The sequence below is a fragment of the Pituophis catenifer genome, unplaced genomic scaffold, assembly GCF_029215685.1.
Source record: "Pituophis catenifer annectens isolate HBS135680 unplaced genomic scaffold, rPitCat1.0.hap2 SCAF_9, whole genome shotgun sequence".
In the NCBI taxonomy this organism is placed as follows: domain Eukaryota; kingdom Metazoa; phylum Chordata; class Lepidosauria; order Squamata; family Colubridae; genus Pituophis; species Pituophis catenifer.
In genome coordinates, this window is record NW_027256889.1 from 6,264,043 (window position 1) to 6,278,698 (window position 14,656).

General features: G+C 44.2%; 1 protein-coding gene across 2 annotated transcripts in view; it reads left to right on the top strand.

Moving 5' to 3' along the window:
- Positions 1 to 14,656, top strand: part of PHLDB3 (pleckstrin homology like domain family B member 3) — a 44,564-nt gene that overhangs the window by 19,155 nt on the left and 10,753 nt on the right. For both annotated transcript variants that reach the window (XM_070949828.1, XM_070949829.1), the window contains exons 5-10: positions 5,453 to 5,581; positions 6,970 to 7,125; positions 8,872 to 8,982; positions 9,987 to 10,070; positions 11,536 to 11,634; positions 13,937 to 14,030. In XM_070949828.1, the coding sequence (XP_070805929.1) occupies positions 5,453 to 5,581; positions 6,970 to 7,125; positions 8,872 to 8,982; positions 9,987 to 10,070; positions 11,536 to 11,634; positions 13,937 to 14,030 (673 nt within the window). The remainder of the gene's footprint in view (positions 1 to 5,452; positions 5,582 to 6,969; positions 7,126 to 8,871; positions 8,983 to 9,986; positions 10,071 to 11,535; positions 11,635 to 13,936; positions 14,031 to 14,656) is intronic.

Sequence of the window (14,656 nt, forward strand, 5' to 3'; positions counted from 1 at the left end):
TCTATTTATTCCTTTGTGTTGGGTTTCAGTAGTAGGTCCCTCATAACTCTCCAGCTACCGATGGATGAAATAATAAGTAGTAGTCTCACAGCACCTATCCCGCCTTCCCTCTGGGGCTCAGGACGTGTAAATTAAAAACAAAAAGGCTGGTGGTTGAAAAATTACCGGTAGCAAAGTTATTTCTACTCGATTCCCATGCTGGCTGTGGAGAATGGGCCTCCACTCGTCTGGGGGACTTCAAATCGCTGGAAGCAAAGGACTTTGTTTTGTGATTTCTGTATCTCTTTCGAAGGTCACTGTCCAGCTGGACTGAACGTTAACCTTTTATGCTCCAACGTCCCCGTTGATCTCTTCTCCCTTATTTTTCTTCCCTTCTTGAATTTTGCCCTCTGGCCTCCTTAATTTTCTCTTATCAGAAACTCTGTTGATATTTTGCATCTGTCCTCATAACTTCCCGGGTAAATGGCTCGAGAAAACTTTGACTGGAAAATGTCCAGTTTTGAACTACCACTCATCTGGAATGGTAGGAGGAAGTGAACGAGAAGGCCTTCAAGATCTTTTCAGACCTTAACGATTTTGTAATTTAATAATCTCATAAAAATCACTGTCTTGGTTGCATGCCTTGCTAGTCTGTTTTTCATCACAGCTCTACAGCAGCAGGGATAGTATATAGCAGGGGTGTCAAACTTGATTTCATTGAGGGCCGCATCAGGGTTGTGTTTGACCTCGGGAGACGGGGATGGGGGTATGTGGCAGGGGTGGGTTCTACTTACCTTTACTACCAGTTTGCAACGGGGCCGCACAGAAGCGTTCTGATGACGTCAGGGTTGGTGGGCGGAGCCTCCCGCCGGTTTTACTACTGGTTCTATAGAACCGGTGCGAACCGGCGGGGGCAACCCACCACTGGTGTTTGGCCAGCTTGACGTCACTTGTGTCAGGGGGCGCCTGTGATGGCCTGAGCGCTCTACCAGCGAAAACAGGCTCCCGAGCTCCGTTTTCGGCTGGGATGTCCTCCTGCAACCCTTTGCCAGCGAAAACGGAGCTCAGGAGGGCCGCTTGTCCAGGACAGCCCTGCAGGCCAGATCTAAGCACTCCATGGGTCGGATCTGGCCCTCAGGCCTTGAGTTTAACACCCCTGGCATATAGGCTTATATACCGACCCATAGTGCTTTACAGAAATGGTCCCCAACCTTTCCAGCTTTGTGGGACCAGGGATGTCGGTAGAGGGGATGGTTCTGTGTGAGTGGCAGGCACGCACCTGCCGCTCCCACAAATGGAGCTCACCACTCACACAAGTAGAGCTGTGCACACATACTTGTGCATCCCATTTCCAAATGGGCCACATCCCGGTACTGGCCCACGACCCGGGATTGGGGACCCCTGTTCTACAACACTTTTTGGATGATTTACAATGCAAGCATTATTTGCATATTGTCCCTAGCAATCTGGGTCCTCATTTTATTGACTACAGAAGGATAGAAGGCTGAGTCAACCTTGAACTCTGTTAACATCAAACTCCAGGCTGCGGGCAGAGTTTGCCTGCAATACTCCATTCTAATCACTCCTATAGTGGTGAATCCCACCAGATAGACCAGACCAGAATTCAATTCCATAGGAAGGCTAAGATTACTTTTCTTGAGAGAGGCTACAATAACAATCATGCTAGACTGATCGTGCTCTATCTCCTCCTCTTCTATTAGGGAGGTGTCCATCGGAGACTCTTCCGCATGTTTCTGATTGTTTTGAACTTAACGTCCGTCTTTCCCTTTGTTGCTTTGGTACATAGCTCACATATCTCCCGTCAAGGTCATCTTTCTTACTCTCTACAAATAGTGTCCATCACAATCTAAGCTTTAAAGAGCAAATATAAAAACACAGCTGAGGATTCTGGCTTCTTAAAGCCTCCCAACTCACCCATCCAGTTATTCCTCCATCTCGCCTTTTTATGTTTCCCTTCGTCATTTTGCATGTTATGCAAATTAGCCTGGCGAAGTAGAGAGGTGAATAAAAGGAGAGGGCATGAATGCCATGAAGATAGTTAGAAATTTTAATCTCTTTCTCCGGCAAAGAACAGGCGCGATGGAATGTGCACCTGGAGAAGGAGTGTGTCTGTGTGTCTGTGTGAGCAATAGCACTGCGGCTTCTCAAGGAGGAGCCAGAACATTCTAGAATGGGTTCAAAGACAAGAGACTGCACAGTCCTGAACTTTATGGAGGTGGGAAGAAAAGAATCAGGGTACTCACACCAGTGGTGAAATCCAAATTTTTTTACTACCGGTTCTGTGGGCATGGCTTGGTGGGCATGGTGTGGCTTGGTGGGTGTGGCTTGGTGGGTGTGGCAGGGGAAGGATATTGCAAAATCCCCATTCCCTTCTCGCTCTTGGGGGAAGTATATTGCAAAATCTCCATTCCCACCCCACTCTGGGGCCAGCCAGAGGTGGCATTTGCCGGTTCTCCGAACTGCTCAAAATTTCCGCTACCGGTTCTCTGAACTGCTCAAAATTTCCGCTACCGGTTCTCCAGAACCTGTCAGAACCTGCTGGATTTCACCCCTGACTCACACCCTAGAATCTCCCAGGATATATCTATTAGGTTAGGGGGTTATAACTTTAGTCTGGCAAGAATCTGTCTATTAGGTGTAAGCAGATAAGGAACTGCACTTGAACTGCACTCATTGTGTTGTCTTTGGGCTTAGGCCTGACAACACGACAGGAACAGGGAAACACCAGACTCCACCAAGAGCCTATCAAGTCCAGCACCACCTAGTGACCAAACTATGGAATGATACTATCCATACAAGGAGGAAACCTTGTGGGATCAATTCTATTCTGCTGCTTTCTTCTACTACATATTTAACAATTGTTAGTATTACTTTCTATGGCATGCTGGGGTCATCCCTGATCTCATGAGTCATGGAAAACTATGCATTTTCCCTATGGTCATCTCCATGGGGGAAGGAAGGAAGGAAAGGAAGGAAGGAAGGAAGGAAGGAAGGAAGGAAGGAAGGAAGGAAGGAAGGAATATATTAGGGGATATAAAAAAATACTTGCCTGTTCTCCTGAAAATCTACGCTCATTAAAACAAACTATTCATTTCATTCAATTCGTATTGTTTAGTTTAAATAATGTTAAACTAAATGGACCATTTTAGGATGAGGAACTCATTATCCTCCAGATGTCACTCAGTTACAATTCTTCCATCCTGGGATAAATAGTCCAGCTAATGAAATGTCAGCTTTTCCCATTTCTAGCAATCTTTTTATTCTGCATGCAGCCAATGTGAAAAGGGCGAAGTCCCTGTTCTTCGGACTCAGCTTGAATTGTTCATGCTTTCTCCCAGAATCCTTTACTGATCAGTGCTTTCTGACTTCTTCTGCCTGCTGAACCTGCTACTCAGACTTGAGGGAGATGGACGTACATTGATGGCGGTTCTTCTTTCTGACAAATTCCACTTTCCAATAGAAAACAGGAATCTATTTTAAGCTAGCTTCTCCTTTTGTAATTGCTAGATTTCAGGGATAGCAATATTGAAGACTGGAGTGCCTCTGTCTGTAGTCCATACAGTAGTGTTTCTCAACCTTGATTGCTTGAAGACGGGTGGACTTCAACTCCCAGAATTCCACAGGCAGCCTGTTGACCATGGAATTCTGGGAGTAGAAGTCCACCCGTCTTCAAGCGGTCAAGGTTGAGAAACAATGCAATAGAGAGAGTTTTCTCTATGGCGGCAGCTGTTGTGACCTAGGCTTACTGAGTCATTACAAGACACAATTAGTCTCAAACAAACCTATTTTATTGTAACAGCTGAGAATTACGTTCATTCCCAGCTGAGTCCCAATTAGTTGCAAAATAAGTCCTTCGGAAAACGTCCTTCGGGATAATCACCAACCTTTATCTTCTTTGACACTCTGCCAAAGGCCTTAATTGGCAAAGCCCCACGAAGTTCAGTAACAAACAAGAGATGCTGACTGGAAACAGAGTTAGCAACGTTGCTTTCCTGCAAAAGACCCAGGTGCCTTTGTTTCTCTTTTAAGCCTTATAGGAGGGGCCAATCATCTACTGGCCTTACTCCTGAGTTGTCCCTTTTGCTTTAGCTGCTCTTGCCTTCTGGCAGCTCTGCGCATGCATGCACTAGGAACAGGCTCCCCCTGTTCCTCTGCCTCTCTGATGTCTGACTCTGGAGGCTCCGGAGTCCACATATAACTCCTAGATGGCCCTGGCCCCATCTCTGTCTCTGACGCAGAGTCCTCGTCCGGGCCTTCCCCAGACTCCAGGACTGGCCCATGTTCCTCCCCAGCCTCTTCATTGTGTGACTCCGCTGCCGCAGGCTGCTGGCGGACCACAACAGCACCTCACTATGGAACAGCATCAACTCCCCCTCTCCCTTCCAGAATGTTGCAGACTTGGCTGATTTCCCAGGTGCTGCACCAGCCCTTTTGTTGAGCCCGATAGAGATGCAGTTGTGTTAGGAGATTGTTGCGGTGCCTCATTGCTTTTTAGGTTTTCTTTTTGTGTCTGTAGATTGTTATCAGCTGCCCAAGTGTATGTAGTTAAGCTGGTTGGCTGTATACATTTTCTAAATGAATGACTGAATGAATACATGCATAAAACTGCCCAGTCCTTGTTGTCATGTGACTCTACAGACAGTCCTTGATTTATGACCACAATTGCGCCCAACATTTCTGTCGCTAAGCGAGACGGTGGTTAAGTGAGTTTTGCCCCATTGTGCAACCTTTCCTGCCACAGTTGCTAAGCGAATCACTGCAGTTGTTAAGTTAGTAACCCAGTTGTTAAGTGAATCCAACTTCCCCATTGACTTTGCTTTCATAAATATGAATCAGTTGCCAAGCATCCTTATTTTGATCACGTGACCATGGGGAATGCTGCAACGGTTGTTAAGTGTGAAAAATGGTCATAAGTCACTTTGTTCATTGCCGTTGTAACTTTGAGCAGTCAATAAACCAATTGTTGTAAGTCAAGGACTACCTGCAATTCATGGAGTTTGGTGCTTGTTTCTGACATTTTTGCTGGTTTCTGGCCAAAATGTCCATTCAAATAAATGTGTTCGCTTAAACTACTACAGTGTTCGCTTAATGACTGCCATGAAAAAGGCCAGAAATTGAATTATGACTGTATTGTTTTACGACATGATTTCCAGTTCCAATTATGGATGTTAGCCGAGGATTCCCCACACTCCGTGAACCTAGTAATCCATGCCTACTATTCCAGCTTGCTCATTTACCTGCTGGAATTCCTGCTTAAGTAGGGGAGTTGTTCAATGCAACTCCGAGGTTACTCCATCGGTGAGAAGAAGGCCTCCCAGGCAGTCTTATCAGAGCTTTGATCATCTCTGGGTGAGGAAGGTGTATCTATTCCTACCAGCAGGAGTGGCTAGATATATTTACATCGCCCATGGACAGGTAGTGACACTACCCTGCCCTGCTTCTCTTTTGGCAGGAGAAGGCACGTCTACAACGAGAACGTCAGAGAGTAGAAGAGCTCCAGAGACAACATGCGGAGTCTCAGATCCACCTAAACAACCAGCCGGAATCAATGCGTGAACGAATGCAGAAGCAACTACAGGAGGTAAGTGTGTGTGTCAGTTCAATTCAGCGTTCAGCAGGAGATAGTCCATGTCCATTAAATCACACGGGAATGATCTCCTGATACAGAAGGTGTTTAGCACTTGTCTTCTTCTGGACCGTTGCTTTGACTTCTTAGTCTGGTCTCTGATATTTGGAAATTTCACGGTGAGTTCGAACGGGTCTGACCTGCCTTAGCTTGTTGAGATCAGTCAAAATTGACAATGCGATCCTACCTAGGTTGAGGGATGTGCTGAGTTTTGGAATATAAAGAGGTCTGATTTTGGTGGAAGCACTTCAGTCGTGGTTGTATGTCCCATCATCTGAGTGAAGATTGAACTGCCCGCTTGGATTTTGCAGAGTTTTGAATCAGATGCACCAGGGGTGAAATCCAGCAGGTTCTGACAGGTTCTGGAGAACTGGTAGCGGAAATTTAGAGCAGTTCGGAGAACCAGCAAACACCACATCTGGCTGACCCCAGAGTGGGGTGGGAATGGAGATTTTGCAATATCTCCCCCCCCCCCAGGAGTGGGCTGGGAATGGAGATTTTGCAGCATCCTTCCCCTGCCATGCCCACCAAGCCATGCCCACAGAACCGGTAGTAAAAAAAAAATGGATTTCACCACTGAGATGCACCCATTTTTTTTAACGTATTGGAAGGTGCCCTTTGAGAAGATGAAATCCAGGGATCGTAACTGCTCTTCTACTTATGACTATAACCTTCTTGCTTGTATCTTAAATTGTTTTATTTAGTTTCCTAGCATGATTTTGATTGCTTATTTAGCATCCTATGACTATCACTAAGTGTTGTATCATACTATTCTTTTTCCCCCGCATGTTTTATTTGTTTTATTTATATAACATTCAATTTCCATCAAACAGTGTGTGATCTGGGTACAGTTATTTTTAAACAATCATAATCCACATATTTGTTGTAGTATTCACCACCATAATATTAATAATATAATAATATAATAACAATAATACTTAGCATCATCTTTTTTAAACAACTTTCACATTAACATTTCCTCTTTTTATATCTCCTCCTTTCTAACTTCTGTTTCTATTGTCTAGCCATTGATAGAATATATCCCCTATCAAAAAATATTCAGTTTCTTCTTTACCCTTAATAGTAAGCATTAATCTATCCATTTCTCCACATTCCAATATTTTCTTAATTACATTCCCCTCAGATGGAATCTCATCGTGTTTCCATTGTTGTGCAAATACAATCCTAGTTGCAGTCAATATATGCAAGACCCAAGTGTTGTATCTTATGATTCTTGATGAATGTATTTTTTTACGTACACCGAGAGTTTATGCACCGAAGACAAATTCCTCATGTGTCCAATCACACCTGGCCAATAAAGAATTCTATTAATTCTTTCCTAGACATCTGAGATGCTAGAAGGAGCCCTGAGATGTTATGAAGATCTGGAATTCCAACAACTAGAACGCGAAAGCCACCTAGAAGAGGAAAAAGAAGCTGTTTGTCGTGCTCTGACTGAAGAGATCACTCACTTGCAGAACAGCATTAACCAAAGGAAGGTGAGAAGTGGTCGTCTTAATCCTTTCGATCCAATTTCTCCCCTCAGTTTTCAGTCCACGATTGCCCCTGTAAATCCTCCTCAATCTGGTTTCCTCCAGTTATGTTGGACTTCATTACCAATGATGCTGAGCCAGGGCTGTCAAAGGAAATGCCGTTTAGTATTTATGGAAACTGATCGAATATGTTTGGAAGGAACCGAGTTAGATAAGGCCATCTTTTACAAAATGATCAGAAGGGCAGAAATATAGATGCTATTGGATCCAAACTGGGTCATTGACAATGTCAACGACTTAATAGCCAGCCATCAACACCCCAATCAACATCTAAAAAGGTCACAAACAACAGGCACAATATCACACACAGAACAGCTCAAAGCACGCACTTCAGAGAGAAGTTCCCTGAAGATGGGCTCCAGCACAAGTCCGAAAGAGAGAAGTTCTAGCTAGAGAGAAGTTCCCTGAAAATGGGCACCAGCACAAGTCCGAAAGAGAGAAGTTCTAGCTAGAGAGAAGTTCCCTGAAAATGGGCACCAGCACAAGTCCGAAAGAGAGAAGTTCTAGCTAGAGAGAAGTTCCCTGAAGATGGGCTCCAGCAGGAATCCAAAAGAGAGAAGTTCTAGCTAGAGAGAAGTTCCCTGAAGATGGGCTCCAGCAGGAATCCAAAAGAGAGAAGTTCTAGCTAGAGAGAAGTTCCCTGAAGATGGGCTCCAGCACAAGTCCGAAAGAAAGAAGTTCTAGCTAGAAAGAAGTTCCCTGAAGATGGGCTCCAGCAGGAGTCCAAAAGAAAAGTTCTAGCTAGAGAGAAGTTCCCTGAAGATGGGCTCCAGCACAAGTCCGAAAGAAAGAAGTTCTAGCTAGAGAGAAGTTCCCTGAAGATGGGCTCCAGTAGGAGTCCAAAAGAGAGAAATTTTAGCTAGAGAGAAGTTCCCTGAAGATGGGCTCCAGCACAAGCCCGAAAGCTCAGAAGAGAAAACCTTTGGTCCCAGTGACTGACCCAGATTGGATCCTGAAACATTATCCTGGGACACGTACGTATATTCGGCTTAATTCGTGATAGATGTTATTGATAAACGAACATCCCAGCTTGTGCACCAAAATAATAGCAAATAATTCTGGAAACGTTTTATTTTTGACTTCAAACTTAGATCTGGTTGAACTGTAACTTAGTCATTTGAGAAAGCTGACTTTAAAACTAAGCAACATGTAATTATGGGGTTCACGTCTTCAATTCTTGCCCGTTTGCTTTTGAAGACATTCCGGAATTTTGTAGTATTCAAAATGAAAGACAATTGAAAACAATGGATTTACTTATATCTTATAAGGATCTTCAGCGGTTGGCGAAATTGCTTTCGCCTTGAGATCCTTCGGCTTTGTAGCCGTACTGTACTGTGGTTTTTTGTTTTAGACAATACACACTCTTAGCCACAAAGTCCCTGTAAAAAAGTAGATGAATCACCCGCAAAACATTTTGCAATGGGTTGGCGATTCCACAGTTGTATTTCTTTTTCTTTCTTTCTTTCTTTCTTTCTTTCTTTCTTTCTTTCTTTCTTTCTTTCTTTCTTTCTTTCTTTCTTTCTTTCTTTCTTTCTTTCTTTCTTTCTTTCTTTCTTTCTTTCTTTCTTTCTTTCTTTCTCTCTCTCACCACACCTGTCACTTTTGAACAGACACTGCCTGTAGGGAGAATTACTATCTCTCTTGAAATCTTAGATTTTTTTTCGTTCACCAAGTTTCTCTCCACCCATGCAGAAGACAGTGAAGAAGCTGGAAGGCCAAGCCCTTTTAACACAAGAACAAATGATGGGTGTGTGCCAGAGATTTGCACAAGAGGAGGGAGAGGCTGTCAGCCATCTCAACGCGGTAAGGAATCCCTTGTCCTCTGCCAAGAAGCTTTTGAGTATCCTGATTTCCACACTGGTTTTTTTTTGTGTGTTTTTTTTTTTGCCTACCCACTTTCCCACGCTTTCAAAATGTGCAAGCGTTAATTCTGAATCCCTCAACCAAGTACCGTCTTCTCTTGCTAATCTGCGGTGAGATCGCAAGGGTGACGTTTTGCTGGGTTCCTGAATGTGGTGTATTTGGGGAGAAACTTCCTTCTTCAACCTGCATTAGATCTGTATGTTTTTCAAAAGGCTTGTTGGAAGATAGAATTAGAATTTGAGATCAGGCAGTGCTAATGACTTTAGAAGCTGCCGGCTCAGCTTTCCTGCCTTTGAGCAGGACGAACGTTTTAGAAGAACATTTTTAAAAAACAATGGCTACCAACCTGCCTTCCATGGAGGACCTGTATACTGCACGAGTCAAAAAGGGGGCTGTGAAAATATCTACAGACCCCTCACATCCATTTAAAAATGTACTTGGCAACCTCAAGATGTGTAGAGTTTTTTAGTCAATTTATTTTGGTCAATTTATTTAATTGTTTTAAATTGCTTTTAATTTTTAATTTTTATATTGTCATGGTTTTATTTTTGGCTGTACACCGCCCTGAGTCCTTCGGGAGAAGGGCAGTATAGAAATTCAATTAAATAAATAAATAAATAATAGACTTCAACCTGAAGATGTGTGGACTTCAACACCCAGAATTCCAATGTGTGGGCTTCCAACTCCCAGAATTTCCCAGTCAGCTGGGAACTTGGAGTTGGAAGTCCACACTCTGGAATTCTGGGAGTTGAAGTCCATACATCTTCAGGTTGAAATCTACCCATCTTCAAGTTGCCAAAAACACTGCTTTAAGTCTTGACATCAGGAGGCAGCACAGTGCAGCTGATAGGGCAGGCTGAGATGTGCTTCAGCAGAAACTTCTCCAAACATTGTGAAATGTCTTCCCGATCTCGAAGAATGACTCGTTGCTTGTCTGCATTTAGGAGAAAAGTCGCCTCATGGATATGAGCCAGGAGTATTCAGCGAACGGGGAGGACCTGTCGGAAAATAAGGAGGGCGTGACCCAGGTAAGCCTCTCTAGGACTTTGCAGTACTTTTCTATCTCCCTGTTCTTGAGGGCATCCAAGGCTGCATTCCACATTCAGAAGGACATTGTGGACTCTGCACATTAGGTTATGCCAGGATGAAGACAGCTACCCTGCTCCCCTTTTTCATGGCTTTAATGAATCAAAGCAGATAGAAAATTTAACAGGCGCAACTTTTGTGGGGGGCTTTGAAACATAGCGGTCGGAGAAACTCGGTCAAGTGACTTCACCACAGATTAGTTTTATTTTATTTTATTTTATTTTTTTACATGTAATCCTCGACTTATGACCATAAGTGAGCCCCAAATTTCTGTTGTTAAGTGAATGTTGCCCCATTTTACAACCTTTCTTGCCTCAGTTGTTCAGTGCTGTTGATAAGTAAGTAACCCGGTTGTTAAGTGAATCTAGCTTCCCCCATTGACTTCACTTGTCAGAAGGTCGCGAAAAGTGATCACATGACACCCCCCCCCCAATCTAAGTTATGACACTGTTCACAGGATGTGCCGACACGAGGGCTGGAATCCCGCAATATGAGGAATCCAGTCCCCTTTTTCGCCTCCCTTAACAGAGTGTGCAAATTCGGTCTTTAAGTCCCTTCTGATGTTCGTTTGGTTCTAGTCCAGAGAATGGGGATTACGGGGACCTCCAGATGTTCCAGGGTTGAAGTTTATTTTTTATTTATTTTATTTATTTTATTTTGAATTTGTATACCGCCCTTCTCCCTGAGGACTCAGGGCGGTGAACAGCCAAGTAAAAACATCAAGTACAAATATTAAAATACAATTAAAAATATATATAAATTTGGCCCCATTAATTAAAAACGATAAACAAAACAATTAAAAACACTAAAAAAATTAGGCCAGCCCGGCTTGCTGGAAAAGGAAGGTTTTAAGGGCATGGCGGAAGGCACTGAGGTCTTGGATTCTCCTTATCTCTGGGGGCAATTGATTCCAGAGGGTAGGTGCCCCCACAGAGAAGGCCCTCTCCTTGGGGGTCACCAGCCTGCATTGTTTGGCTGATGGCACCCCGAGGAGGCCCTCTCTGTGGGAGCGCACAGGTAGATGGGAGGCCGTCGGTGGCAGCAGGCGATCTCGAAGATAGCTAGGCCCTATGCCATGGAGCGCTTTAAAGGTGATAACCAACACCTTGAAGCGCACCCGGAAGACCACCGGGAGCCAGTGCAGCTCACGCAGGAGTGGTGTTACATGGGAGCGCCATGCTGCTCCCGTCACTACCCGCGCTGCTGCGTTCTGGACCAGCTGGAGCCACCGGGTGCTCTTCAAGGGGAGCCCCATGTAGAGAGCGTTGCAGTAGTTCAACAACATCTGAAGGGTTTTCTTGGATTTGGCATTTCATGTTTGGAAAAGCAGGCCCTCTCCCTTCCATCCCCACCCTTCTTCCAGCAGTGATGATGCTCACATCGATATGTGTCTCTCTCTCCCTGCAGCTGACTTTTACCCAAAAAACGGATCGGAAGGTCATTGTCTTGGGTTCTGACCAGTCGGACTCGTCCTCCTGTGTCTTCTCTGTCTGCAGTTCTGTCAAGGTGTGTTCTGTCTCTTTGGCCTGGGTTAATTTTCACTGCCATCTTTTTAACAGATTAACAGAGTTGAAAGGGACCTCGCAGGTCATCTAGTCCAACCCCTTGCCCTAGCAGGAAACCCTACATCTGCCTCTACCTAGGATCAAACTCACAACCTCCTGATTGTGAGGCAAGAGCTCCACCTCTAGGCCACCGCAGAAGTTCTTTTTACATGTGCTAAAGTTTTTTAGAAGCTGAAGATTGGTATTGTCTTTTTTCTCTCATTATATCTTGAGACAAGTTACCTAATCAACATTTATTTGTCTGTTTGTTGCTGATTTCTATGTTGGTTTTCAAGAGAGACCCTTTTCCCCTCTCAAAAGAGCTTCAATAAGCTCTGGTACAGCTAGTCCTCAACTTACAACTACAATTGAGCCCCAAATTTATGTTGTTAAGCAAGACAGTGGTTTCACGAGTTTTGATCCATTTTATGACCTTTCTTGCCACAGTTATTAAGTGAATCACTGCAGTTGTTAAATTAGTAACCTGGTTGTTAAGTGAATGTGGCTTCTCTATTGACTTTGCTCGTCAGAAGGTCGCAAAAATTGATCACATGACCCCAGGACACTGCAATCGTCATAAATATGAGTCCATTGCCAAATGTTTGAATTCTGATCACGTGGCCATGGGGATGCTGCAATGGTCGAAAGTGAAAAACAGCCAAGTCATTTTTTTCAGTGCCGTTGTAACTTTGAACAGTCACTAAGTGAATTGTTGTAAGCCAAGGACTACCTGTGTTACAAAAGTTTTGGTTAAAGAATTAATATCAAAAGTAGCAATGTCAGAGTCTTTTTGGTCCATGTGAGTAATGGGACCAATTATTCTATACCCCACACAAGGAAGTACAATAAACATACAATAACAGTATTCCTTCCTTTTACTTTTTAACAATCTTGATCTTTGTTAAAAGTAAAAGAATATAAGGTTGGTTTATTTGACCAAGGTTAAAATAGATTTTTTGTTATCTCTGGTAACTTTTAATGGATTTTTGCTATTCAGGACAATTCTTAGGCTTTGGGAAAAGCTTGAATTGACCTTAAATTACCCACATTTGCTGGGCATATTTCAGAAGAAAATATTTACAATATCTAATAATAGAATATAAAGAAGAATTTTCTATTTTGAGGTTTCCATTCCAGCTGCTGACGTCGGCTACCAAAAACAATGGAAACAATCCTACATTGATTTGGGTTACCGTTAAAAATAATTTTTAAGGGATGTGAATGTTCTTCAATGAACATTCTGCCTCTGTCCTCCCCAAATCTTTTAAAAAATTTTTTACTGCCAAACAGCTGAAAAAAGTAACATGTAAACTCAGCACAGTGATCTTAAAAATGATTAACACTTCCTGACCAAAGACCCTAAACAGGAAGAATAAGATTAACAAAGAAATCCCCAAAAGTTTTAGCATGACTAAAGACTAAAGTTGCATTGCTTTACTGTTCATAAGGAAAAAGGAGTCTTAAAGGGACAGAGTAATAATTTCTATAGAATACTGTTTCTTAACCTTGGCAACTTTAAGATATATGCAGGGGTGGGATTCAGCCGGTTCGGGCCAGATCGGCTGAACCGGATGTTAATTTTAATCTGGTTCGCCGAACCGGTTGTTCCAAGGACTGGCTGACTCTGCCCACCACGCCCTGCCCCGAGGGAGGCCGTTTTTGCCCTCCTGGAGGCTCCAGGAAAGCCTCCGGAGCCTGGGGAGGGTGAAAAACGGGCCTACTGGAAGTACCAGAAGTCCAGAAACGGGCACATTTCCGGCCTCCGGAGGGCCTCCAGTGCCCGGGGGAGGCTGTTTTTGTCATCTTGGAGGCTTGAGGAAAGCCTCCGGAGCCTGGGGAGGGTGAAAACGACCCCCCCCTGTGGTGCAGGAGGCCGAGTAGGCCACACCCCCATGGCCATGCCCAGCCAGCAACCAGGCAGCGAACCGGTTGCTGAATTTTTTCAATCCCACCTCTGGATCTATGGACTTCAACTCCCAGAATTCCCCAGCCAACAACCCAACATAGCATTGCAGATCATCCTAATTAGCTGACCTGGGTGAAGTAGATGTGTGATCCAAGCTAGCATTTTGAAGCAGATCAGGATTCTGTTTCCATGAGATGCACCCAGAATTCAACTAATCAGGGAGTTCAGGAACAGATCGAGACAAGCTCAAAGAACCACAAAGGATGCAGAAACAAATTGCATCCTGGGAAGGCCTGGTTACTCATCCAAACTGCTGCTGAAGGAGACTCCCTTTATATTCTTCGCTTTCCCTTCTCAGGGTTCGATTGGACTGCAACGGACCGCCAGTCTACCTCGCAGGAGTAGGGATCGTCTCCCGGCCCGCTCTCCTCAACGTCCCATTTCAATGCATGGTATGGGTTCAGCGGGTGGGCTGGGGTGGGTGGACCATATGGGAACAACGTGTATCAGTAGAACACTCTCCGGCCACCAAAATGAAAAATAAGACATTTTCTTAATAAAGAAGAATGGTGGAAAACTCACATGGTTTTCACTAAGTTTCTCAAGATCTCTTGACTTTTTACAGGAGAAATTGTTCAATTGTTCAATTTGATTTCTTGGTCTGGAATTCCAAGGGGGAGGGAGGGAGGGAGAGAGAGAGAGGGAGGGAGAGGGAGAGGGGAAAAAAGAGAGAGAGAGAGACAGAGAGAGAACACAAGAGTAGGGGTGAAATCCAGCAGGTTCTGACAGATTCTGGAGAACCCGTAGCGGAAATTTTGAGTAGTTTGGAAAACCGGTAGTGGAAATTTTGAGTAGTTTGGAGAACTGGCAAATACCACCCCTGGCTGGCCCCAGAGTAGGGTAGGAATGGAGATTTTGCAATATCCTTCCCCTGGAGTGGGGTGGGAATGGAGATTTTGCAGTATCCTTCCCCTGCCACGCCCACCAAGCCACACCCACAGAACCGGTAGTAAAAAAAAATTGGATTTCACCGCTGAGAGAGAGAGTGAGAAGAAAGAAAAAGAGAAAGAGAAAGGAA